Here is a 27,743-nt window from a genome sequence, read left to right on the forward strand (position 1 = left end):
TGTGTGTGTGTGTGTGTGTGTGTGTGTGTGTGTGTGTGTGTGTGTGTGTGTGTGTGTGTGTGTGTGTGTGTGTGTGTGTGTGTGTGTGTGTGTGTGTGTGTGTGTGTGTGTGTGTGTGTGTGTGTGTGTGTGTGAGTGCAAGTGCAGCACCATGGTGATGGTTATTGACGTTCAAGCTGTTTGACAGGCTGAAATGTCACACAGATCTACTCTGTCTGTTCAGCACTGTGTGTGTGTGTGTGTGTGTGTGTGTGTGTGTGTGTGTGTGTGCATTCCACTCGAATACACAATTTGAAATAAGATGCACAAGATACAAGCAAAATACTGTATAGAATCCATGTTTTATTTTATTCAAAAAAATGCCGTTCATACGTTTTTTTTATCATTTATTTAAAAAAGAATTGAATTTGCACAGTGTTCCACTCTTCATAACAAGTAGATATTAAAACACAGTGGCCAGTTAAGGACTTCTATCCTTAGCCCTCCATCTGTGAATATCCCTCTCTTCTTTTATTCTCTCTCCCTTGTTCCTCTGCCCCCCTCTGATCAGCAGCATCTGTGCTCTATCATCGGCGTGCACTGCCACAGGACATGTTATTAACCGTGGCCAGCATTAAGAGACTGCTGAACTGATAATATTCCTTTATCTACTCCTCTCTCTCTCTCTCTCTTTCTCTCTCTTCACCATACGAATAAAGGGACTGATTAAGTTAAACACTTGATCTTTTTTTCTTCTTCTCCCTCCGTTTTCTATTCTAGTCTTTTTCCTGGAGCAAATTGAATTAGAATGAGCTAAGAGCCACAATTGACTTTTACTATTCGAGAGAGATTGGGGATGGGGGGATGGAGGAGGGTGGAGGGGGGAGAAACGGAATGAGAGAGAAAAATACAGAGAGGGTGTGACCGAGTCAAAGAGGGGTGAGGAGTTCGAGCTCAGACTCCGCGCTCACACACACAGACACTCCCACCGGGTGATGTCACACACACACACAGACACACACACACACACACAGACAGTGGGAGCGCTGGTGGTGTTGGATTACGGCTTGTGTTTACTCTGCGGCTTTCCCCCCTTTTATGAAAACCATGTACTAAATATAATGGCTTTTTGCAGCGTTGTAAACTTTTTCCACTGTTGTGAACCTTGCCCGTGTGGGCCGGCTGAGAGTGCGCTTGTGTGTGTGTGTGTGTGTGTGTGTGTGTGTGTGTGTGTGTGTGTGTGTGTGTGAGTGTGCGCGCGCGTGCGCAATAGATTTGCTGGATAGTAGTTAAAAACGTATTCTAAATGTCCCTGTCTGGATTTCTGTTTTGCACATGAACCTTAATGTCTCATTTTCATTACACAAACATGTACCAATTAGACTCAAATGGTATGTTGTGATCCTTTTCTGGCACTGTCAGATGCAAGACAAAAATAAATAGTCTAGTACCTAATCAAATTTAAAATAACTTTAAATAGTATTTTCAACTACAATTACTATGATTTTTTTTTTTCCTTCTCTGACCTTTCTTACGTTCTTGTTTTTGTCTCCTTGTGTGCAGAGTGCTCACGGAGCTGGTGTCCAAAATGAGGGACATGCAGATGGACAAGACAGAACTGGGGTGCCTTCGAGCGATAGTCCTTTTCAACCCAGGTAACTACCGCTACACGCAAGCTTCCGTTTGCTGCACCATCTGAAAAAATAAAAAGCTGTCAATTATAAGTCTTAAGGTGTTGACTGTCAGAATACAGCACTGCACCAAGGAAGTTTGCAGTTTAAGATACAACACCAAAAAAAACAACCAAAAATGTCACCAAGCTACATGCTATACATACACAACACTGTTGACATGTTGCCAATGTGTGATTGTTCTCTCATAATGATGCCGTACTGTTGAGCTGCTTTTGTTTGGACCACTGATGTATTGCAGTGCAGTGGAGCTTGAATGACCGGCCGCTCAGCAGCTGACCTTAATATCGCTAGAATAGAATATGACTCAATAAGGACTTGAAGCTTAATGATACTCCTCCACCTCAAGTCTATATCCAGCCTCACACGGACTCCTCCGCTGTGTCAGACAGACGGCTGTAAAAAGACTGTGTACTGTGCTTTCTAGATTGACATGACCTCAACATGATTATAATTGATTCCAGTAGTAATAACTTCAAAAGGAATGTGGCCAAAACCTTGGAAACCGCAGCAGCAGCATAATTCACTTATCCAATACCCTTCAGTTGTGTGTATTCTTTATCAAATTATATATAAATACACCACTTAAGGTTTAGTTTTATAACCTGTGATAAGGACAGTAATGAACATAGCCATTATGTTTGGCTATCCATAGTCATGTGTTAGGAATGTACTGATCATTCTTGAAATGGCCACAAATCAGTGGCGGCTCCTGACAATAATCTCAGGGGGGGGCAATTGTTGCCATGATTGGTAAAATTACCCAAAATGAACCTAAATCAGATAGCTAATATGGCAATGTCATATTGCATTTAACAGTTTGTTTTTCCTGTTCATCTGGCATAACCACTCTGGCAACATTAGACAAGCATTGTACTGTACAGTATTGTTGGACATTAAGTTAGTTAATCTCTTGAATAAAATTATCTTAGCTCTAAATTATTTAATTATTCGGCTGTGGCCATCACAGATAACTTGTCATCTACCAGTGTGCTCCTCAGATAGGCTTCCTTTAAAAGTTAAGAGACCTGCTCTACAATTAATCACAATAATCTGATTGACTTGACAGTTGTGTTCTGATTAAACAAAAATAGATGCTGGCATAGCATATGTGCAACATTAACAGTGCTAATCATCACATTGGTTTGGGTTACTACTGTCTACAGCACTTGGTAGGCGGGGTTTATGTCAGACGGTGATAGCAGCTGTCAGAGTAAACAGTCTCGTCCATATGCAGATTGATGTTTAATGTTTGTTTTACCTTTTCTGAGAGATGATGCATAGGGGTGACACCCGAAGTTATCCATGCGGTGTCTGTGCTGCCATCATGATGGATAAAAAGCCAGTATACAGTCCATTATCATCATGCAGAGGCAGCAGAACAGAGCGTTAGCTCCTTAGCATCATGCTAGCCTCGTTAGCCGTTCAAACGAGCCCCGTGAAAATCCGCGTCTTTGGGCAGCAGACCGGACATGTGACTGTATCAGTCACTGTAATTGGTTCATTGTTTACTGTACGTATGACGACAACACGTTAGGGCGAGCACCCCCGGAACCCATAGAGATTGCATTGCGAAGCCTGCAGTTTGAAAAAAAAAAGTTTTACATTGAAGTCCATGAGAGAGCTCAGGGCGATTTTCAACCAGCCCGAAATCGCCCCAGAGTGACGGTACAGAGCACAGACGCTGATTGTACAATGATATTCAGACTTAAATGCAGGTAAAAATTGTATTGAAATAATAAATTATGATTATACATAAAAAAATATATATATTTTTGTCATCATTATTATTATCATTATTATATTTTTGTTTTTTGCTGGTATGGCTCAAGGTGGGTATCGCCCTATCGCCCTCTATGGGCGAGCCGCCGCTGACACAAATCAATAAATGAATCCAAAGTGATCTCCTGTGTGACAACGAAAGGAGTTTTGGGTTGTCTGTAGCCTTAGGTTTTGGACTTGTGAGTGAGCTTGACCTCATTAATGTAACTGATTCCATGTCTGGCAAAAAATAAACGCTGCATATTTGATGAGTTGATAAATGTGCCAAGGGTAAGCAAAGGGTTTCCTGTTTATTTAATAACATGACTCACATGCCAATGTCCTGCATAACTGGCCAAAGAAAGCCCTATGACAGCATGCTTTCTCTAATGGAGAGACTCATGTAAGCTTGTGTCTCTCATACCATCAGTGTGCTGTATTTAAACCCCAGTTCAAAGTGTACCAGACGGAACCCATGAATGTGACCCAAGCCTTTTTTTTTTAATGACTCCCCAAGAAGACACACACTGATCCTCTGTGTTCCACATTCTGTTCCGGACACATCCCTGTGCCCTGGTTTCACTTCTCGGCCCCTTGATTCCTTGTTAATTAGGGGTTCACTAGAGACTCAGAGAGCAAACAGTGGAGGGCAATGGAGGTTGGGGGGATGGGGAGGGGGGGGTAGGGAGTGGACAGACAGCCAGGCTAGAAAAAGGCCCCCAGTGCTTCCTTTCCCACACTGTGCTGATGCAAGTCCCATCCCCAATTGACAAAACAAAATGTCCATTCATTTGTTTACGCTTTGCTGGTTGGGAAATGTTAATCAATGACGTTGTTTGTGTTGTTAATCAAAGTCCCGCGGGGAAGCTTAAATTAGCGCGGGGGCACGGAACGTCCTCATTGGACTTAACCCAGAATGTGGGTGACACACGTCCACAGTGCAGGGTTAAAGCTCAATTTGTAAGCTAGTAAAGACCCTGGCTCTCCCGTCGTAATTTAACTGCAATGACACCAAATATACCCATAATTCACTCTGCTCCCATCTGGCCAAAGATACAGGACACTCAGACTGAAATAAGGCACGTTAGAGCCCGAGGTTTGGTACTAAATTTCATAGCTCGCTGATTACAATAACACACCACAGTGTGTATTATGTAGTACACATGTTTAGTGTGGTTGTTCTGGAGGCACATAGAATGTTCTTTGTGGAAACACATTTCCCATAATCCTTTTGGAACAATTATCTATATTTGACAAGGCATTCAACAATAATATATTACGCTGGCTGAGTGTTCACTAGACAAAAGTGACAGCATTTGGCAAACTGTAGCAATGTGATGGAAATGTCTACAAATGAGGTGCACTTATGAATCCCTGTCTTCCTAGTATAGAAACAGTACCACTACACGCTCAACTATGAACAGTTTTTGGTTGCTGTGTTATTGCTGCTTATTTATTTGTTGTGTGTGTGTGTGTGTCTCCGCAGACTCTAAAGGTCTGTCCAACCCTGGTGAGGTAGAAGCTCTGAGAGAGAAAGTGTACGCGTCTTTAGAGGCCTACTGCAAACAGAAGTACCCCGAGCAGCCTGGCAGGTAGGAATACAAACACACACAAACACACACACACACACACACACACGACAGACACATCTCTCTTGTGCCAAGTTAAACCACGCAATTTGTAGATAGAAAAATACAGCATGGCTTGCAACTTCATTCCGAAATAGGGCTTGATGAGGTAAATATTACAGCTACTACATACAGAACCCACAGCAATCGGTTTGTTCTATGCAGTAGTCTCGGGTTCATCATGTCATTAGATGTGATCCATTGTTTGATCACAGATGTAGCCTACTGCATGCTATAGTGATTTTGTTTTAAGTCATTCCGTATGTTTCCTCTCTGTGTGCAGAATTTCTCCCCGCTGTCTTTAAGTGGTTTAACTTGCTTATTATATTGGATGGAAAAGAAAAATAAACTAGATTTTGCATCGATCTTTTTTCAGTACATCTTCATTAATTAACTTTCTGTTTGTTATAATGTTGTAACCGCACCCTGCGTCCTGGCCAATTAGCTGTCAGGTTTCCAGAGAACATCTGAAAAAAACAAGCAGGAGTGTTCCAATTAGTATTATAATTATTTCAACGTCAATTAGCCTGTCAGCTTTTCTTTTCTTTTTTTTTTCAGTGGAGAAAGGCAAGACGGTACCGAATGTACATGACTCAGTCAACAAGTCTGGGCCACTTGTGAATCGAATTAAATTGACAGTTCTAAGCACCCAAGTATTTTCTAAGAGAGGATTGGTGAATCACTTGTACAGCACGTGCCACTTGAGAAATGAATTTGTTTAGGGTTAGTTATGTAGCCATTCCCGCCCTAGCTCCGCTCTTTTTTCCACCCCGTCGGCTATACGAATGCTATTTTGGTCTTTGTTGTGTCTAATTATTATTTATTTTTTTGTTGCCGTGTTGTGACAGGTTTGCCAAGCTGTTGCTGCGGTTACCGGCGCTGCGCTCCATCGGCCTCAAGTGTCTGGAGCACTTGTTTTTCTTCAAGCTCATCGGAGACACGCCCATCGACACCTTCCTCATGGAGATGCTAGAAGCGCCACATCAAATGACATCATAGCAGGGGAAGGGTTGATCTCTCCTCCTCATCCCTCTCTCCATCTCTCCCTCCCTCCATCCTCTCTCCATCCTGGACTATGGAACAGGGGTTTCAGTAAAAAAAAAAAAAACTATTTTGTGTCCTCCACGGGAACGGATCACGTGATGACTTTTGAATGGAGAAGACTTTTTCCCCTTACTCCCTCCTTTTTTCCAACCCCACCCCCCTCTCTGCACCCTTTGATGGGTTTTTAAAAAACAATGAATTCATCATCATCTGTGGGTCTGTTTTATACCTTGTAAAAAAAAATATATATAAATAAGATATATATCACACGGCGACACGAGTGACAACACAGGACTGAAATGAGGTCGGGCAAAAAAAAGGACTTACAAAAAAATCTATTGAGCCATCGTTTTCATCTGCGCTTTTCCTACTACACCTTGAGAAGACAAAGCAAGAGATGATCAGGTTTTTAACACCCACAGTTTATGCTTGCAGGTATATATAAAAACTTTAAAAAGACTTCAGTGATGTCATATTCTGACACTCAGCGATGTGATCGGGACAATCGTGGACTGGGAGAGCCTCAGGATATGTGTCTGGACTTGGAACCTGAGCCCCTCTCTCTCTCTCTATCTCTCTATCTCTCTCTCCCTCTTTATCTCTCTCTCTCTCTCTATCTCTCTCTTTCAGGACTGAACTTAATTTGGGGGGGCCGCCTATGGGAAACCTGGTCCGTTCCCGCCTCGACTGAACACGTCAGGTCTTGCACTAGCTGTTTTTTTCTTCTTGGGAAAGTGTGAGCTTTTGTGGAGCAGAACTCAAGACAAGACTGCAAGTGCTCATAAAGAAGAAAAAGAAAGAAAAAAAAAACAACCTCAGGACTCAATGCCCTATTCCAACAAATCCAACCATGTCTTACTCTAAATAGCACTGTGCAACATCAAGGGAAGGACGGCGGACATATTAGTTCACTACAATCAGCCCTTCAGTTAAAGGTGCACTATGCAGTTTCAGAGGACAGGGGTTTGTTTACATTTGCAGAGGGTTAGCGTAATGTAATGTTTAGTATTGAATAGGGTTGCAAAGGGGTGGAAAGTTTCCGGTAAATTACCGGAAAGTTTCCAGAAACTTTCCACGGGAACTTTCGCTCGGGAATTTTGGGAATATTCAAAATTGGATATTATAGGAATTAACAAAATGGCGGTAATTTAAATGATTTTTTTTTCATAACCAACCATAAATCTAAACTTTTTAACACTATGTTTGGTCATAGGCAGACATCTATGCAAAATAATACAATCAAAAAACATTACATTTGAACAGATTTATTTGTAAGAAGAACTTTATCAAGTTTTGATTATTTTATGAACAATGAATAATTTCACTGAACAACAAAAAGATGAATGTTGAGTAAATTATTACTCATATGTCTGACCCCATTCAATAAATAAAGTCAAATGCCCCCCCCACCATGTGATGGAGGAATGCACAGAGCATGTAGGGGACGTGGCCTCAGTACCCCTGCAGTAGGATGTGTGCTATGTGCAATTTGCCAAGTGTACTTGCATAAAATCTGGTTGTTTTAGTCAAGATTATGCTAAAATATATTGTCCCCAACTATATTTAAAATCAAAGCTTAAGCCTCTGTAAACCTGGTCTAGTAAAAATCAATTTATGATATCAAGTTCGGTATCTCAATAAACTTTAAAAAAAAATCTGATTTTAAATTAAATGTTCATAAATATATTAAAACTTAGTTGAAAAAACTGCTTTTTACAGTCTAGAACGTTTGCCTGGACTGAAATAACATAGTTAGGAGAATTTAGTGCATTTGGGTTGCTTTAAATTTAGTAAATTCCCGTTTATTCCCGTTAATTCCCAAAATTCCCGTTAATTCCCATAAATTCCCGTTAATTCCCATGGAAAGTTTCCAACTTTGAAAATTCCCGGAATTTTGCAACCCTAGTATTGAATAATTACCTCATCATAAATCGAAACTAATTATTTTGAGGCACCTGGAACCAAACATGAAATTAGAATATGTTTGTAGACACAATTGTGGGCCCTGCTGCTGTAAAAAAACAACAACAGTGAAACAGTTACTTTTCAGGAAGCTTTCTAACTTTAAACTGTGTTCCAGGGATCCAATTTTCCTGTGAGTGAAGTGTTTTATTCAGTTATGAAAACATACCTTTGAAAATGTTCTACTTCTCTGACACACCCAAAGTAACATAGTGCACCTTTAACATTAAGCGATTGAACAATAGTTGGGAGATCTTGTTATGTACAATTGAATCCACATATAGCGCTGTGCTACACGATGCTCTGAGAGGCTAACCGGCAAGCGCAGGAACAACTTGTCATCCCATTTCAAATGCGTGGCCTCTGTTTGCAACCTCCACCAGCTCATCACATCAATCACGGATGGCACAGTCTCATCTGTTTTAGGAGGAAATATCGATGAATCGTCGGCGTATGTGGCCATTTTCTCCGTCCCCTCTCCAACCTCTCCGAATTTCAGCACACCATTTGTACACCTCCACACTCACAACTTCCCTCTGTTCAACACAGCGGATCGTAAGCTTTTTTCAACAACAACAAACAAACAGAAAACACACCTCATATCTACCTGTACAGAAAGTTTTACAACCGTACACAGTATTGAAGTTCTTTTTTTTTCAGCAAATGCACAAATACCTCCGTTTCCATCCCTCGGACCTTCAGTTCTTAAACCATTGTTAGAGTAATGCGGGGAGGAGCGCTTGTCCGTCGCAGCAAGAGCCATTGTTTTTTTATTTGTTTGTAACTTGGCACTTAACCTCATTGACAGTGGAGTCGGGTTCCCTAAACGGAGAGCTGATGTTGATGTAATGGACCCTCTGAGGTGGAATTTGGCCCCAATGAAAAACACACCCCCCCCCATCTCCAATCGCTGACCTCCTCAGAGGGACATATACACACACACTCGCTCTCTCTGCACTTCTCTGGACAACCAAGTGTCATTCAAGTCGAACTGAAATTGTGTTAAATATCTCCATGTTGTGTATAAATATGCGCTATGCCCATTTTTCTTTTGTTCTGCTTCTTTTTCCCCCTCTGAGCTTTCTTCTTCTCTAAATGCTGCATCTGCTGCAAAACTATGCATCCAGTGCATTTCCAAAGATTGTTCACTGAGCCGGGTTGTACGCGAGTCTGATACCTTTTTAAAAACAAGTATTTATGAGGTGTAGGGGGTTGGCTGTAATATTTTCCTGGACGGGATTAAATATCTTATTGGTTATTTCTCACTGGTCAGATATGTGATAGTTCATTCTGTACTGATTTAAGCGCCCTGTACTGATACACGTTTAAACAAACAGCTCATTTAGAAAGTGTTTTATAAAGACTTTGAGGGCAGGTCCAATACTAGCAGAGTATAATGGTGATGACGAGGGAAAGACTAGGCACCATGACATTATCTGGATCTGAGGAAAAAACTAAACCTGAGCACTGTGTTTTATATTATCTTTAGATAAACTGAGACTGAGTGGTCAGAGGTTGTATGGAGGCTGGAGTGTGCCACTTCAATTATACATTTTCAGATTTTAATCATGATCAGTAATGTCCTACTTTTTAATACATTTAACAGAATTAGATCTGCCTTTCAAGTACGGTTTTAAAAAAGTATAAACACATTAAGATGATTCAATCTGTCTGGCAAGGATTTTTTTCTCTTTTGAGGTACTATTTTTAAATAACTTATTTCATTTTGTGAATGAAATGGAAATAGGCCTACTGGTTTTAAGAAATGCTTTTAATGTTGTTGTATGTGCCGAACATATTCTATCTCACAATGGATTTGTCTCCTGCTTAACCATTTACGGTTTCCAGAAATGAAAACATTTTACATTGGCACTTGGTATGGAATGAAGTCCAACCCACAGACCAGCAACATAAGCTTTTATTTGCCAGTTGTTGGCTTCTGATCCACTCTTTTATAAATCAGAAAATGATTGGATAATAATTAAGTCTGAAAATGATTCTGGTGGCACCACTAGGACTCCATAGTACCAAGACACCAATTATACAAAGACAATGCGTCCCCTGTCCCCAGATGCCCAATGTTCTCTTTGCTCATGCATAATTAGTTCAGATGCCAGCAAGATGAAATATGTCACACAGTGTACACTTCAAAACAGGACAGTTTACATCAGTTTCCTTTCAGTCAGAGAGTGGTTCGGATTGGAAAGAGCGAGGGCTGTTTAAAAGCCTTGAGCTCCCTCTAGTGGAAGAGAAGCAGCACTGCAGCGTTACTTGATATTTTTTCCACAAGTATTTAATCAGACAAAGAGATGGCACTTTCTCACAGCATCGTTATCATCAGTGGTCAGACAAAACCTCAGTGTCTGTGCTCGTAAAAAAAAAAGTAGTAATAACTTCAGTATGACCTATTGGCTTGTTGTTTTAATATTCCGTATTTTATTCCAAACTATCCAGGTGACACTATTGACTGCCAGTTTGAGCTCAGTTTACAGTATTTATATTCTGGTCAAATGATACTTGTTTGTTAAAAAAGAAAATAACATTTCTAATTAGCGCATTATGGCTATGACGAGCTAGATTTCTGATTGGGAAGTTGTCATAGAAAGCAGATATTAAGCAATTATGGGTTTGTTTATTTCCCTCACTGGGTGACCCCAACTTTAAATTGAATGACCCCCTTTTTACTCTGAGGTCTGATGTGTCCTGTTCTTAGCCCACTGTGATTGGTGAGTGCGGGTATCTCTTAAGCCATATAGAGTGGATGATGTGCTATAGCTCACTCCCCTGCAGGAAATGAACAGACAAGGTTAAAGAATGGATCGCCCAAACAGAATGAATTACCTACAACGGACGCTTTATAACCTAAAGCTATATTTTGTTAATATGTATATGTGTATATATTTATAAATATATATATCGACAGAGCTGTTCCTCGACTATTTCCGACATTGAAAGAGGGGAGAGACAATTATTTCAGACCAAACTGTTCCACACACCAGGTGTTCAACTCGGTTATTAATTGTGGTTTTATTTCACACGTGAGATGATTTAGTTTTTTTGGGGAATTTCAACCTTGACTTTATAGAAGTATTGAATCCTAAATCAACCAGCAGAACTCTGAACTCAAAAGAACCAGCTTATCAGCAGTGTCTGGGACCTCAAAACTGAAAAAAAAAAAAAAAAAAAGGTTAAGACTTTAAACCCCTCCAAAATGTATGTTTTGCTTGGCAATTGTATGTTCAAAAAGTGTAATCAGGAAAAAAAGCCGAGCTTGTGACACAATCACTGCTTTCTTTGTTGCATAGACAGTAAAACAAAAAAAAAATTGTTCCCAAGTGAAAAAATAAAACAAAAAAAAAACACTTGGAAAAAGATCTATTTTTGTACAAAGATAATTTTATCCCTTGCTTGTGTACTCTGTTCTTTCCTCCTTTTTTTTCTTCTGTGGGCTGTTGTATACGTCGTGGAAACGCTCATTCAGCGATGGCAAGAGACAATTTTTACACAAAGAGAATTTTAAGTTGAGAGGAGTCGTTTTTTTTTGGCTTTGGCACCTTGGTATCCGTGTCGCCTTTTTACTTTTGCCATTTTCAACCTGTCGCTGCAATGACGGGAATGTCTTCTTCTTTCATTATATTTTTGTCTAATTTTGGAGGAGATGGACAATTTGTGTCATCTGTTCTTTGTGGGTTGTTCTCTGATGTTCTATCTTTCATGGACAGAAAAAAGGTTATTAAAAAAACTCAAAAGTGAACTCGACTGATGCCAATTGATTGTTCAAAGACCTACTTCACTGGTGGAATGTTTATTGAACTCTGGGATCATATGTAGTATAAATGTGCAAACATTTTAGAAATTGGTTCATCCTAGCCTGAGAAAAGGCAGAAAGAGAGTTTTATGGTCTCACTGTTTAACACTACATTTTCCCATGTATGACATCACACGTGGTAAAATGTAGGGTTATGATTAACAGGACAGCCGGGCCATGGGAAGACTGAGGGAAGAAAAACCTCATTCATTATAATATAATAGAAATTTTATAATGATAGAACGCCGGTTCCATATGGGTTAAGTATTCCTTTAAGGTTCAGGAAAAAAAAACGCTTGAAAAACCGTTAACTCACGACTCAGTCACATGAAACATACAAAAACTGGTTTTATTAAGTCGCAGGTTATAGCTGTCAAACATATTACTGCACAAAATCCAGGTTAACTACAGAGAACAGATGCTTGCCGGCTGTGTGTGTGTGCACAACTAGAGAATGAGCTAATTCAAGCAGAGGAGAACGACAAAAACAAGACAGCTAAAATAAGATCACAAAACATGTTGATGGAATATGTACATATCCTAGAACACATGCATTTGGTCACTGTCAAAAAAAAGTGTAAAAATGTTCAAATTAAGACATTTTTAACAGGAGGGAGGGGGCTAAAATTAATGCTAGAAATGCACGATTTTTTTTTGACTGTGTACTCTCCAACACTCGCTCCTAATCTCCGTTTGTTGCCCAAGATAATCAGCACAGAATTTTAGAAGACTTGGAAAAAATATTCCGTCAAGAGCAGCACTTACTCCGGATCTGGGCTTTTGATATTAAATAGGCAAATAAACTAATAGTGGTGCCAATTGAATAAATAACAGACCGGAGTACCTTTTTAAGTACTTGCTTGATGTCAAATTCACCTCTCCACCTTGGAAGTCATTTAGACGGTACAACACAATTACACAGACACAAATTGATGAAAAAAAAAAGGCAATAAGAATCATAGAAAAGGCCAAAAAGAACCATTCCATTTATTTGTACAGGACCAGAGATGCATGTGTATGCGTGTGTGTGTTGGCTTGACAGAGTAAAATGCAGTGTGGAAAAAAAAAAAAGAATACTGAAGCACCAGAACAGAGAAGAATCCATACATTGTTGTAGAGTAAAAACTAAAAAGTGGCACACTTCGCTGTGGGAGGGGGAGGGGGGGAAGAGAAAAGAAATCTGGCACACTTTTAACAGAAGGATTATCTATGACGTGCGGTGGGTACGCGTCCACTGCACAAGTGATTCTGGAGACTGTGTTGATATACTGGGTGTGTGTCAGTGTGTGTGTGTGTGTGGCTCATTTGGTTCTTCTGGCTGAATTTCATTAGGCCCCTCTGCATTCCCCGCAGGAGCTCTCCGTTAGAAAACAAGTCCTCTTTTCCTTACAACAAAAAATGTAGAAAAAAAAAAAAGGAAAAAATATATGAATGGCCCATGGAGATGAGAAACAGGGGCTTAGCAGTCGCTTCTCCATAGCTTGATGGTTTTGTCGTTTTCTAGAGCGGCGGACGCGATGATGTTCTCTGTCGGGTGGCAGGCGGTCGATATGACAACGTCTGAAAAGAAGGAAGAGAGAGCTTTACAAAACACATTACAAACAGAATATGGCTTGTTTTGGTTTAGAAGCAGCGACGCAAATCCAATTTAGAAATGAATTGCGTCTCCTTTAAATTATATCAAAGCAATTTCGGAGAATACTTGTTGTCAGAATCAGTGAATATCTCCTCACGATCTGCTACCTGTCCGTAGTGCGTGGTAATACACAACCTAGGCTCTGTAAACGGGGCATGTTGCTTGCTATCATCATGGGGCCCCCTTTGTTTGCATATCCTTTCCTTACATACCCGTTTACAGAACCCAAGCCTGCCACTTAACGACATCTTTTACAGCACAGAGAGGTAAGAGGATTGTGAGGACATATTTTCAGATTTGGATGAAAAGTGATTTTGACAACAAGCGTTCTCCAGAAGCTTTTTTTTTCCAGACATTTCAAATTTCAGTTCTGTGCGCTCAAACCCAAAGCAGCAGGATAACGAGTGTCTCCTGTACCTGTGTGGCCCTGCAGCTTCTGCACAATCTCCTTCGTCTGCAGGTTCCAGATATAAACCATGTTGTCCTCCGAGCCCGACACGATCCACTGCAAAGGCAAGGCACGTTTATTAATATGTAGCACAATTCAGACACAAGGCCATTCAAAGTGCTTTACAGGGGCATGACATACATCAAGATTAAAATACATCATGTATAGAATAGACATTAGAAAAGCGAATAAAAAAATATGAATAGAAATAAAACATTTAAATTAAAATTAAATGACAGGTTAAAAGGGAAACTAAAAGAAAAGTCTACAGGGCAAAAGGGCAGACGCTTAGCTTAGCATGTTTAGCTGCACCCTTCCATTGATTAAAAAAAAAAAGCTTAAAAATATCAATGTACAAGCTGTGCAGGTGAGGCATTAAATACCAGACAAATAAAACCCAAAGGAATAGATTGTAGTGTGTGTGTGTGTGTGTGTGTGTGTGTGTGTGTGTGTGTGTGTGTGTGTGTGTGTGTGTGTGTGTGTGTGTGTGTGTGTGTGTGTGTGTGTGTGTGTGTGTGTGTGTGTGTGTGTGTGTGTGTGTGTGTGTGTGTGTGTGTAACATCAGACACACAAACACGCTCCATCAAACTAGAGCTCTTACCTTCCCGCCGGTGACGGAGAAATTTGCGAATATGCAGTACTTCTCGTTTTTATGGCCGGTGTACGTTTTCAAGCACTGACATTTTGGAGAGAAAAATAAAAAAAGACATGTTAATCATCTGTACCTCACCATCCAAAATATAACCATCATCAACAGATTATGAACATATTGATTAAATAATGTAAAAAAATATATATAATTATAATTTAAACTGAGAGAACGGCTCACCTTTCCTTTGCTGTAGTCCCACAGCTTCAGCGTGCTAAAGAGAAAAACACAAACACAGCAATGCATCTGTTAAAACTGCTAAAAAAACAATGTAAAGCCAATAGTACATGTCCATTCTATTTGTGAGACACTACAGCAAAACCTTTTATAGTGTTATACTGCCCCCTGCTGGTCAAACCATGAACAAGGAGAACGCCTATAAACAATATAAAAACACATTAATATTGTAAAGTGGTTCGTATTAATACTCACTTATCCAGTGTAGCAGCCAGGATGTATTTCCCGTTGGGGGAGAACTTGACAAAGGACACGGGAGGGTTGTCGTCATCTAAAATAAAAATAGGATACATTTAGACGTTTCTGTCACTAAAAAGCACATGCAGCATTATCTTCTGTTATAAATGAAGGGAAGATTGGGTGATTTAATGTCTGCCCAGAGGCAACAACGTCCCGCGGGGGGGTTTTCAAGGTGACCTGAAAGCACAAAGCAGTCTGTGGGATCTTACCTATGAGTGTCTTTAAACACTGGCCCGACGCTGTGTCCCAGATTCGGCTGGGAATGAAAAGAAACACCAAGCAAGAAATAGTTATTCATTTGCCGTTATTGAGACATTTCCTAAGTAAGTCCTCTTCACAGTTTTCTGCATGTCATTCCCCTCTTTACCCATTTCAACTCTCTCTGCACTATAAATAAAAGCATTGAAAATGCCCAAAAAAATACAAGTAAAGTATGTCTTATTTATACATGTTTGCAGAGTTAAGTATTTTCATGTAGTTCTACATAAGCAATATGATATACTGTATACAATACATATGCAAGAAAATCAGTAAGCTTAATGGTTAAATAGTTCATAATTCCCTGTGTCTCATTGCCACTTACTGACTTCTTGCATAGCCTACATGTTTTACTGTTATAGGAAATGTCTATTAAGCACTGAGCAGCAATCTTACACATTTCTATTCAAGCAGCTGCAAGACCTCAAATCATTTTATTAAAAAAAAAAACTGAACTTGTCACCTTTTTAAACATCATAACTTAGTGAAAACGGGATTATTGAATGTGAAACTGACCCAGACAAAATAATGCATGTTAAAGAAGGTTAATAATAGTGTGTTCTTCTCACCAGAGGCCGTCGTAGCTACTGGACACGATCAGGGAGCCGTCTCTGTTGAAATGAACCTGCAGACACAAGACACATCGTCACATCTTCTTTTCTCTTATGTTTAGGAATTTGTAGAAAAAAATTTAAAAAATAAAAAATTGAATAAACAAACTCACAGCTGAGACGGGGTCAGAATGAGCCGGCAGTGTTTTCAAACATTTGCCGGTCTTCACGTCCCATATCCGTACACTCTCGTCAAACTGGGAGACAAAACAAAACAAAGAATAATCAGAACATTGGAAGCGACGTTCTAACATCTGGTTTCTATTTAGCGCTCGTTTAAACACAGAAAGAAAAAAAGCTTAATACTCACCGATCCCGACACGATAAGATTGGACTGCGGGTTGAAGTTGCAGCAGAAGACGTAGTTGCTGTGACCTTTTAGAGTTTTTAGACATTTTCCCTGGATTTAAAAGATGGGGGGAAAAAACAAGTTGAAATGTCACATTCTAACTGATGAGAAAGAAAAAAAGACTTCTCACTTAAAAGGTGTGTTTTGCGCTGAAAGAAAATCTGGTGTTAATACACAGCCTAGGCTCTGTAAGCTGGTATGTAAAGAAAGGTTTTGTAAACAGAAGGAGTGGCCAACGTAGCTAGCAACATGCCAGTTTACAGGACCTAGGGCTGTGTATTACACACTGAATTTTATTTTCAGCACACAAGAGATATTCACTGATTATGACAAAAAGCGATTTTGACAACAAGCATTCTCCAGCACCAGCCATGTGGGACTATCTGCGGCTAGTTAACGCTGGAAGTGACAGCAGCATAAATGATGAGGAAACTTTAACATTAACAAATATGAATGCTTCATACTGTTTTATATACACATGCTGCAGGTTCAACCGAGTGATAATACTGTGAAACCAATACCTCATATGAATAAAGTTACATAGTCAATGCAATAGTAAGTCAATGTGATCATGTGTTGCTTTTATTTTGCAGCCAGTGTGTCTCCTCACCGAGCTGACGTCCCAGATCTTGAGGGTTTTGTCGTCAGACGCAGACACCAGCAGGTTGGAGTCAGAGGACCAGGCCACGTCAGATATACCCTGAAGGATCATGGGAAATGATTAGAAAAGCACTAGGCTTTGGTTAGGAGGTCAAGAAGGTAAGCAATGTAAAAAGGGTAAATAGGAACACCATGGCACCCTCAAAAGTTGTTTATTACATTGATAAATGTTGCATGGTGCTTATGCTCGTCATTTTCAATAGGCTTTTTATGACTACCTGTCTCAAGGTTGCTACAACTACTAAGAATGGGTAAACAGATGACAAATCCATATATTTCAATCAGGACACATTAAAGCTCAAACGCCGCTGTAGTGAAGATAGGGATCTGGTAAACTCACCAGTTTGTGTCCCGATATGGTTTTCTCAAACTTGCCGTCGTACGCGCCCCAAATTTTGATGAGTTTATCAGCAGCTGTGAAGACACAAAGACATGCACTGTCAGTATTGCCACTGTAAACAACATGGCACAATAATGATACAGGTATATAACATATAAAATACAATTAACAGTAGAACTGCAATGATATACAGAAAATGTATTGCCAATTATTCTGTCAATTGATTTATTGTTTCTGTCATTTTTTTTAGGCTAAAACATTATCGGCTTCCAGTTTCTCAACAGTGACCATGTGCTGATTCTCATCATATATGACGAGAGATCAAACGTCTGGAGGTTTTGGACTGTTACTCAGACAAAACAAGCACACTGACTGAAGTCACTGCCTTGGGCTGTGGGAAATACTGAAATCTACTTTTTTTTTTTTACTATTTTTCTTCCATTCATAGACTTGACAGTTTATTGAGAAATCAAATTGTCAGATGAATTGATTTGTGGTTTAAAAAAAAAAAAAAGGTAAACATGACTAGAATGTGGAAATGAAATAGAACTCACATGAGCTGGCGAGCCATTCTCCACTGGGGCTGAACTTGACGGAGGAGACGGCCTTGGTGTGGCCCGCTAACGTGAACTTCAGGCTGTAGTTTGGCTTGGCAGGAGCCGACTGGGGAAAAAAATAAATAAAAAAATGAAAACACAATGTGACATTTTAAAAAAGACACCTCTCCCTTCTCCCTGAGGGTGTGACCAAAAAGCGCAAAAACATTTTACCGGGTGCTAATCAAAAATGACATGAAAAGAAAAACAAAATCGCAGAAATGTCTCGGGAATCTCTTCATCTAGGAAAATGTTCCTCACACCGTCTACAATGACCATAATAACACATCCAACACGTACGATGACAGGCTCCAGGAAAGAGTAAAAAAAAAAGAGAAGAAGAAAAAACACACTGCAGTAATCCAAACCTTGCTTTGACTGGCAGATGCTGACGGTACGACTGGAGGTTTAGTGTCAGTCTCTGGTTTCTTGTCTTCTGTTGCCATGGTGAGGAAATGAGCATCTACCGAGCACGATCCTGAGACGGAGGATACACTGATGTTAACATAGTCCAGGGAATGCTGTTACATTTATATAGTCGACTAACACATTGTGACACAGTGTTTGAACAAAGGACTTTCGGGCATAAAAAATGACTTCTGTGTGGTCCAATTGAAAAAATTAAGATCTACTTCAAATGTTCAAAACAATGTTGTTGTTTTTCTTTTTTGTAAACATCGGATCATACCATGCATTTGTAAATGATTTCAAAAACAGATGCCACCCAATTATTTTGAGTTTATACATCGCAACCTCTTCTATATACACAGTATATGATTGCAACCTGAGAAAAATAATGGAATCATAGAACCTCCATTTATTTGCATTTTTAAGAAATTCGAAAGATTGATTTACTTGATTTTTTTTATACCAACTGACGCCTTATTATTATTATTATTATTATTAGATCAACGTATACACATGCCTTTCAAGAATGTGTAAAAAAGGTACTGCAGGAACCCTATTCATTGAGACTGCAACCTCACATCTTGTGATTCAGGTGAGTGTATTTGAAAATACACAGTTATATGGAAGATTTGACTGACATCTGTGCTTATCATCTAAATGATGGCAACTATTTCAGACACTCTATAACCAACCACTGATAATGACACTGTAACTAATCTACTGGTTCAGGATGCTGCTCTATCTACTCTTTCGGTTATTAGACAGATACAGACTTTGTGGCTGCCTTATTAACCTAAGAACTTATCATTTACATCTATACATGTTACATACACATGTTTCCATTTTTACAGTATTCACTTTAATGTACACTTAACTTCCTTTTACATTATAGTTCATATGATAGGCTGTATCATGCCTTATCTCTACATTTGAAAATGTACTTTATCTGTGCGTGTTATTAATTTAGGTCTAGACAGTTAGCTCTTTCAGTTAGCAATGAGCTAACAAACGTTAGACTGGCCCAGGTATGGTTAGGCTGAACATGGATATTTAATACAATCAGCTGCTATTATAAAGCTAACCGTTATTTACTTAGCATGTTACTTCGTTTTTAAATGCAATAAACAGAAAAAGAGCCAATCTAAAACAAAGGGCCTTCGCTGAGTCGTTCCTTCCCGACAGAAACCATCATAATACGGCAGGTACGGCCTATCAATTTCAACATTTAGCATTTGAAGCTCATCATAACGAGATTTGACCAGTCTATGTGAAACGCCACTGCTTTGATGCTACAGCTAGCATCAGTGTGAGCGTGCAGCAGCAGCCAGCAGTCTGCTATGCTTCAGATGAATCGATGCTGTTGACAAACTGGCCCGAGCCGCGGCGGATGGGCCCTCGTTTCACACAATGAAGGATTCCCTCACGAGCCCATACTCACGCGGGTGTGAAGCGGCTCAGCAGGGACACTGGTCCTCCTCGTGAAGATTGGGGAAAGAAAAAATCCTGATATATTTATTTAGACGATCATGGAGCGACGTAAAGATCAATCAGCTTGGCTACTGCTGGATGTTCGCCAGCCTGCGAGGAGAAGCGGGGAATGTGGTTGTGGTGCGTCTGTGCGCATGCGCGATACCCTCAGAAGTTCTTCTTCTTAAATTGTAGGCGCATTACCGCCACCAAGTGGACTGGAGTGTGTACAAACGATAAAATCAAAATGCAAAAAAAAAAAAAAAAAGTAAAAGAAAATACATGAACAGATTTTTGTAGCCTATTATTATTTTGGCTAAATGTTTCATTTATTATCTGTTAATTTTTATTAGAAATTGTTATGATTACATCCATTCTAAATGACGATCTGCCTGATCTAATGCTGGATAGTGCTGAAGAACCATCAGATGCAATAACGGTGTATTTCGGTGACAATATTATGGAGTGTCGAATGGTTATGGATTGATTATAAAAGAGTTCTTCCAGTTTCCTGCTGAAAAAAAATATTTGAATCACATTTTTAAATTCCAATTTAATGTGCACTTGTGCAGACATAAATTAAATATGTATTGAAACTGAGAGAATGTTCAATTAAGGGTCTGCTAATTTACTAGAACATTTTGTACGAATTTGATAATTTATTTTTAAAGATATTGCCTATTATTAGCACCTCCTAATCAATAGTAATATGTGCAGTGTTGACAAATGGGTCTGGAAAACGACATATATGAACATTGATTTCCCACAGGTGTTAATTTGTGTTAACCGTCTCTAAGTTTGTTTTGCACAAATGCATAAAAAAGGAGAAAAAAGCGATAGGCCATCCAAGGACCTCGCCTTGGATGTTAATTTGATTGTTTAGAGATTTTAATGTTGTCAAGTTACAAATTAGATAGCCTATTATATCTTATTTTCCTAAAATATACTGAATGAATATGTGTATTTAGCCTACCTAGGCCTATACCTGTATCCCCCCCCCCCCCCCCCCCCCCCCCCCCTCTTATGTCACCATCAACATAAAAGAACGAACACAAATCATTGAAGGCTAATAGTTTGTTTGAGCCATAGACTGTGAACCGGTGTGAACCATACACATAATAACGGGTTATTTATTATGTCTACTGTGGGTTTGAACGGTGTGAACTGGTAGCGTACTTGGTACTCCGACACAGTAGGTGTCGCTGTCCACCTTGGTCCATCTCACGTAGCTCACAAGGATGCAAAGCCCGTTTCCAGCCAGCAGCAGCATTGTGTTTTAGTCAGAAAGTTTGCAGTTCCTAAGTGTGTCTAGCGGTGTAGGCTACTGCAGAGTGAGCTGGGTCTCTGTGTGTGTCGGGTGTGGCCTGCCGTGAAGTCAAGCAGCCCCTGAGCTCTTTGTCTTCAGCGTGGCCTTCTTTAGATAACGAGTTAGCAAAAACTTCAGTAGCATCTTCAGTAGCATCTCCCCCTGTTTACGCTGGTGACGTCACATGAAGATAACGGTGAGGTGATTGTAGGCTTATTTAATGTGTTGCCTTTTGTTTACTCTCCATGTCCACACCCATGCCTTTTTATTCGGCCATATTGTCAGTACACGCAGCATATATTCGTGTATCTTTGACTTATGGGCCATATGAGTAGTTTCTGACCAGCCCCACTCACATTTGTCCCATGTTTTCCCTTATTTTTTTCTCTAAAAAGACCGCATTGTCTGGTGTGATAACTGCTAATGAAGTGCAACCAACAAAGCCCACAGTGATCAGAAAAACGAGGCTAAAGAACAAGCAGTCGTCATGTCAGCGGGGTCAGACTCCCGGCTGGACCCACCACGGCCCGTGAACCCCCCGCCCCCCGAGGTGAGCAACCCCAGCCGGCCAGGCCGCAAGACAAACCAGCTGCAGTACCTGCACAGTGTGGTCATCAAGTCACTGTGGAAGCACCAGTTCTCCTGGCCTTTCTACCAACCTGTAGATGCAGTCGCTCTGGGACTACCAGTGAGTAGCACACACACACACACACACACACACACACACACACACACACACACACACACACATCACAGTGTGTTATCTAGGATTTGTATTTATTATGTTTGTATATCATGCATGCACTAAAACAAATATGCCGTTTGCATGCAGTATGGTATACTACGCAGTATGGTATACTACGCAAACTGCATACTTTGTATGGACAGCTGCAGTATGTGGTATAGTAACAAGAAACATGCAAATTTGGAACGCTGCATCAGTTTAAATCTCCTTCCATATGTAAAGTGTACACCCATACATGATATACATACATCATTAGCATACCCATACATACATCATCATAATGAAATAATATGAAATATCTTCATTGATATCAACTACATTTGTAACATGCGTATATGTGCACGCCTAGTCAGTAGTCAGTGCTCAATTAATGACTTTATCGTTTGAAATAGTTGCTTTATTTCTGGCATTTGATTTACTAGTTGAATAAGGATTAGTTCTTAAGTTAGCAGTGAGCACATCTGTATTGATAACAATAATAATACCTCCAATGTACAAAAAACCGATGCAAACAGACCAGTACATAACAGCAACAGACAGTTTGTTGGTAATTTAACTATTTGCCTTTGTTTTCCCTTTCAATTTCAATCATGTTTGGCCAATCGGGGGGGTTTATTTAAAGACCCTACAGTATGTTAGTGTTTCTTGCCTCATCTGACTTCATCTGAACAATGTGGCTTTAAGCTCTTAGCTTTTCAACGTAAAGACCACTTGTTCTCAATCAGGATTACCACAACATAATCAAATCTCCCATGGACTTGGGCACCATCAAGAAACGACTAGAGAACAACTACTATTCCAGCGCCAGTGACTGTATGCAGGACTTCAACGCCATGTTCACCAACTGCTACATCTATAACAAGGTGAGGATGGAATGTTCGTTGTATTGGAATGCACCTTTTTTCGAAGCTCGTCCCTCACACATGTCCCTCTGTCCTCCAGCCCACAGACGACATAGTGCTGATGGCCCTCGCCTTGGAGAAGATCTTCATGCAGAAAGTTGCCATGATGCCTCCGGCCGAGGTGGAGATAGTTCCACCCGCAGCCAAAGGGAAGGGCAGAAAAAGTAGCTATCCAGGTAATGAAGTGGAATTTTTCTGTTTTTTTTCCCCCCATTCTGTGTACAAATAATTTTTGTCATTGTTTTAATTAAAGACGTACTAAGGAATCTCTTGTAAGCACACACACGACGGACAGGTAGCAGGAAGGTGAGTAGATGTTAGCTGATTTTGACCATGTGTTCCAGACTACAATGGCGTAGTCTAGAACACTACGCCATTGTAGTCTGGTAGGCGATACAGGGCACTGCCTGCCAAAACCAGCCGACACAAAGACAGCTTCTTTCCCCAAGCAGTCACTCTGTTGAACTCTCAGATCTCCCACATCCTGTCGCTGAAGGTCCATTCAAAATTGTGATGTACCTCATGTATATTTTCAAACTCAAATATTGTTAACACTACCTCAGCACTGATCTGCCTTGCACTGTACTTATATTTTTATATTTATTTTGTAATCTTAAATCTGATCGTGTATATATACCGTATATATATATTTATATTTTATTTAATTCTTAATTACTAACTGACTGATTGCACCATTTTTTCCATCTCCTGCGTTGTTGTTGTGTATTCGTTTTTGTTTATTTGTAATATTGTTTACTTAACAGTATTTGTAATGTTTTAGTTTTTAGTGAATGTTGTACTTGGAGAGCAATGGTTGCCGAAGTCAAATTCCTTGTTTGTTTACGCAAACCTGGCCAATAAAGCTGATTCTGATTCTGATTCTGATTCTGGTAGCATGCCTTTGACAGCTTGAATGTACCTTTCTATTGTGTAAGTACAAGTTGCATATTTCAGCCTGTATCCCTTTGAGAGTGCAGCCAGCATCAGTGATTTATAGGTGGAGTCAATCAGTGGTTTTTCAATGGAGGAAAAATGTGCCCCGAGCGACAGATAATGATGCGTTATCTTCATTGACTTAAACACAACCACTAGACATTTTTCAAAATAAGACAAATATTGTTCAAGAAAGAATTATAATACAACTCGTTTTTTATAAATAAAAAAAAACAACAACAACACATGTTTTTATTTAGTCTAAAATACGACTTGTGTTTAATATTTATATTGTGTGTACAGGTGTGCAGGATGGAACTGGGACACCATTTTCTCCGGCTACAGCCCCCACCTCTCCGCCCAGCCTCAGTTACACTCCCCCTAACCCATCCCGGAAGCCAACACAGACATTGCACACAGCTACTAAAGTGAGTCGCTACTTGGAGTCCTCTGGCCTTCAAACACAAATATTTTCAAATCTCAATTCATGAGGAGAAATGTAACCTTGCTGTGGTGTTTTTTTAAATTTTTTGTTGTGCCAATGAAAGATGAAAGGGCAGAAGCGGAAGGAAAGCCCCAACCCTGATTCGTCCCCAGCAAACAGGAGCGACCAATCGGAAAGCAAGGTGAGACGTGGAGGGGCGGGCCGAGCCGTCAACCCTTCCAACAGGAGCTCTGAAGGACCGGGGAATGAACAGCTCAAGTATTGCTCCGACATCCTGAAGGAACTTCTCTCCCCTAAACACGAGGCCTACGCCTGGCCTTTCTACAAGCCTGTCGACGCCAAAGAGCTGCAGCTACACGACTACCACACAATCATCAAATATCCCATGGATCTCGGCACTCTTAAAGTACACACTGACTGTATATGAAAATACATTTACTCTTGGGCTGATCTGATTTTTTTTTTTTAGTATAGTATTGATAATTTTGACTTTTTTTTCTTCTTTCCAGAAAAAGATGGATGCAGGCCAGTACCAGGACGCCCGAGCCTTCGCCGCAGACGTTCGGTTGATATTTTCCAATTGCTATAAATACAACCCTCCCGAACACGGCGTTGTTAATCAAGCCAAAAGACTTCAGGTGTGTTTTTAAATGATCACTCAGATCTCAGGTCAGATTTAGTAATAATATTGAATAAGTTCTCCATTTCACTTGTTACTCATTCCATCACTGTGTGTGTGTGTGTTTGCTCCAGGGCGTGTTCGAGAAGAGGTTTGCTAAGATGCCGGACGAGCCGGTGGAGCGGGTGGAGTTTAACTCACCCGTGAGCGCCGGATTTAGTGTAAATAATGTAGACAGCTCCTCCAGCATAGACCAATCCGACTTAACAGAGGAGCACGCCACACGAATAGCTGAGTTGCAAGAACAGGTGGGTTTCTACACTGATGTCTTACTCTTGCGTCTTGTCATTTACCGTCATTGTCTGCTGCTCCAAACCTGATTCTCCGTACAGAACCATTAGTAACTTTCGGGCTTTGCTACACCTCTGTTCTCCTGATTGACGATCTCATGTTCTTCACCTTCTACTGTATGCTGTAAAAATACAATTCAAATATAGCGTCTATACCACCACAATCCAAGTCTGTAGGATGTTTCCTCCATTTTCTTGTCAGGATCCTCATGTTAACATTGAAGACATATTTCTGACACCTTATTTCTCTGGCACTCAGCTATAACAGAAGGCAGAAATAGAAGCATGGATCTATCACAGATGACGTGTTCGTTTCTCTGATTCCTCTGGATTGCTCCCAGAGGATATTATCGCCTGATAAAATCATATGCCGAGCTGGACTTGGCCTAGGCATGCAATAAATGGTTTTGTGAGACTTCCTCGGCTTTATTCTCACCCTTCATGTGGCATCCCCCTCCAACTTGCATTCACTCAGTAGCAACTAATCTCTGCCGCCTACTTCTTCTATCATTTCTTCAGAGCTACTATTTTTTCTCTGCATGTGTTATTTTAATGCTAATGCATGGTGCCACACTATAGCTCTGTATCTCTGTTGACACTCTGACTCTACCCAGCTCAAAGCAGTTCACGAGCAGTTCACCGCGCTCTCCGATGTCCCTGTAGTCAAGACAAAGAAGAAGAAGGACAGGGAAGAGGGCAGCTGGCAAACCAAAGGCAGTAAGAAGTCCATCTCCAGGTAGGAACTTTGTATACAAATTTAAAGTCAGTGATGCTGGAGAACGCTTGTTGTCAAAAACACTTTTTGTCAAAATCCGATAAACATCTCCTCGCGATCCGCCACCTGTCCGTACTGTGTGTGAGCCGAAAAAAAGAAATGTAGTGTTAATACACAGCCTAGGCTCTGAAAACTGGTATGTACACAAAGGGTAGGTAAACAAAGGGGCCATACCATAGCTAGCAATATACCCGTTTTACAGAGCCTAGACTGTGTGTTAACACAGTTTGTGTTTGTTTTCCAGCACACACATAGTACATACAGGTAACGAATCGTGATGAGATATATGACTGATTCTGACCAAAAGCTATTTTTTTTTACAAGTATATTCTTCAGAATCGCTGACTCATCCTTTTTTAGAAGAGCTTTAATCCCATAGTACGTCACTGCCACACAGCAACCCCTTTTCCAACCTGCTTTGTGTTGAACCCCAGGCGTCCGTGGGCGAGCGGCAAAGACTGTGAGTCAGAGGACGAGTCTCTGCCGATGACGTACGACGAGAAGCACCAGCTGAGCCTGGACATCAACCGTCTGCCCGGCATGAAGCTGGGCCGCGTGGTGCACATCATACAGAGGCTGGAGCCCGCCATGTGCGAGGCCAACCCCGACGAGTTCGAGATCGACTTTGAGAGACTCAAGCCGTCCACGCTGCGGGAGCTGGAGCACTACGTCAAGAACTGTCTGAACAAGAAGTTTAAGAAAATTCAGAGTAAGTTTTTTTTTTGAAAAGCCTTTGCTGCCATCTTGGATCATTTAAAAGGTGGAGTCAGTGATTCTGGAGAACGCTTTTTTTTGTTTGTTGTCAAAATCAGTGGATATCTCCTCACGATCCATGTATCCGTCCATACTGTCTGTAGGTTGAACAAAAACCTGGTGGTAATATACACAGCCTAGGCTCTGTAAACGGACATGTTGCTAGCTACGGTGTGCCTTATATACACGTTGTTTACATACCGGTTTACAGAGCCTATAGGCTGCATATAAACACATTTTTTTTTCTCAGTGCACACGCAGTACAGACAGTTAAAGGTGCTGCAAGCGGAATGGTTCTTTTAGCTAACTTCCTGTCAGTTACTACAGTTAGCAGTCCCCTCGCTCGTCCCTACGTCACCACATTAATGCACTGCGTCTTCAAGCAGCAAGTTAACTAGCATCATCTCAGATCTATAAGTGTGATAAAACATGATAAAAACCATCAAAACAGACATTGGGAAGGATTTTTACCTGCTCCGCCATTGTAGGCGCATACACATTCACCCATCTGTTGCTCTGGCGTGCACCGGCAGTGAGACCATGGAGTTTATATACTATATATGAGTGAGACGAGTGTCGGTTTGTAGCGTTCTCTCTTCTGATTGGATAAACATTTCGGGATACTACAATAAGTTTATTTGCCGATTACATGCAAAGCAGCTGACTGAGAGATCAGCTTTATGAAACGCGCACATTATGTAAGTGATCACTGTATGAATAAAGAGCGATTTTACACTTATATTAACATAAATAAACCGCTTACTTCACCTTTTTAACGAATTATGAAAAAATGGCTATTGATTTTGACCTCAAAAGTTCTCCAGAATAGTTGACTCCACCTTTTTAATTACACTTAACATTGAAATGCCAACAGCATATGAAGGTTTTGATAGGTGATTTTGCCTCCTTTTACTCCCCTTGTTCCAGAGCAAAGCAGTCAAGTTGTGTCCCATCGAGTCAGTGGGATCAGCTCTTCAGATTCGGACAGCGGCAGCACCATAGACTCCAGTTCAGAAAACAGCGACTTGTGACAGCTGTGATGTTTTTTTTTAATTTATTTTATTTCCTTTCCTTTCTCGGCCAAAGAGAGCTCCTCGCAATCTGTTCCACACGTTTATTTTTCTATTTGTTAACAGTTTCAAT

At 40.4% G+C, this 27,743-nt stretch overlaps 3 protein-coding genes across 5 annotated transcripts in view; 2 read left to right on the forward strand and 1 right to left on the reverse strand.

Moving 5' to 3' along the window:
• rxraa (retinoid X receptor, alpha a) overlaps positions 1-11,761 on the forward strand; it is a 114,302-nt gene extending 102,541 nt beyond the window's left edge. For all 3 annotated transcript variants that reach the window (XM_080047180.1, XM_080047178.1, XM_080047179.1), the window contains 3 exons: positions 1,543-1,634; positions 4,918-5,023; positions 5,908-11,761. In XM_080047180.1, the coding sequence (XP_079903306.1) occupies positions 1,543-1,634; positions 4,918-5,023; positions 5,908-6,058 (349 nt within the window). In that variant the 3' untranslated portion in view covers positions 6,059-11,761. The remainder of the gene's footprint in view (positions 1-1,542; positions 1,635-4,917; positions 5,024-5,907) is intronic.
• Positions 11,762-12,209: 448 nt separating this feature from the next.
• On the reverse strand, positions 12,210-19,894 carry wdr5 (WD repeat domain 5). The gene is made up of 14 exons (XM_080046669.1): positions 19,744-19,894; positions 18,266-18,375; positions 17,856-17,964; positions 17,302-17,375; positions 16,912-17,001; positions 16,263-16,352; positions 16,066-16,149; positions 15,911-15,966; positions 15,293-15,339; positions 15,039-15,114; positions 14,787-14,820; positions 14,559-14,633; positions 13,927-14,014; positions 12,210-13,433 (listed from the first exon to the last, which is right to left on the reverse strand). The coding sequence occupies exons 2-14, from the start codon at positions 18,341-18,343 to the stop codon at positions 13,333-13,335; spliced, it is 1,002 nt and encodes a 333-aa protein (XP_079902795.1). The 5' UTR covers positions 18,344-18,375; positions 19,744-19,894; the 3' UTR covers positions 12,210-13,332.
• A 1,171-nt stretch (positions 19,895-21,065) lies between these two features.
• Positions 21,066-27,743, forward strand: brd3a (bromodomain containing 3a). Its single transcript, XM_080046805.1, has 11 exons — positions 21,066-21,274; positions 21,474-21,766; positions 22,549-22,686; positions 22,766-22,901; positions 23,962-24,086; positions 24,207-24,509; positions 24,613-24,741; positions 24,857-25,030; positions 25,687-25,808; positions 26,282-26,556; positions 27,528-27,743. The coding sequence occupies exons 2-11, from the start codon at positions 21,566-21,568 to the stop codon at positions 27,629-27,631; spliced, it is 1,707 nt and encodes a 568-aa protein (XP_079902931.1). The 5' UTR covers positions 21,066-21,274; positions 21,474-21,565; the 3' UTR covers positions 27,632-27,743.

The sequence above is a fragment of the Ammodytes marinus genome, assembly GCF_949987685.1.
Source record: "Ammodytes marinus genome assembly, chromosome: 18".
NCBI lineage: Eukaryota > Metazoa > Chordata > Actinopteri > Uranoscopiformes > Ammodytidae > Ammodytes > Ammodytes marinus.

Bases quoted from the DNA above. Each gene is read 5' to 3' on its own strand.
- wdr5 (XM_080046669.1), bottom strand. From the start codon at position 18,343: ATGGCAACAGAAGACAAGAAACCAGAGACTGACACTAAACCTCCAGTC. The intron at 17,965-18,265 runs GTTTGGATTACT...TTTTTTCCCCAG, and splicing joins CATCTGCCAGTCAAAGCAAG to TCGGCTCCTGCCAAGCCAAA. The intron at 14,634-14,786 runs GTGAGCCGTTCT...CCAAAATGTCAG, and splicing joins GGGACTACAGCAAAGGAAAG to TGCTTGAAAACGTACACCGG.
- brd3a (XM_080046805.1), top strand. From the start codon at position 21,566: ATGTCAGCGGGGTCAGACTCCCGGCTGGACCCACCACGGCCCGTGAAC. The intron at 25,031-25,686 runs GTGGGTTTCTAC...GACTCTACCCAG, and splicing joins TAGCTGAGTTGCAAGAACAG to CTCAAAGCAGTTCACGAGCA. The intron at 26,557-27,527 runs GTAAGTTTTTTT...CCCTTGTTCCAG, and splicing joins GAAGTTTAAGAAAATTCAGA to AGCAAAGCAGTCAAGTTGTG.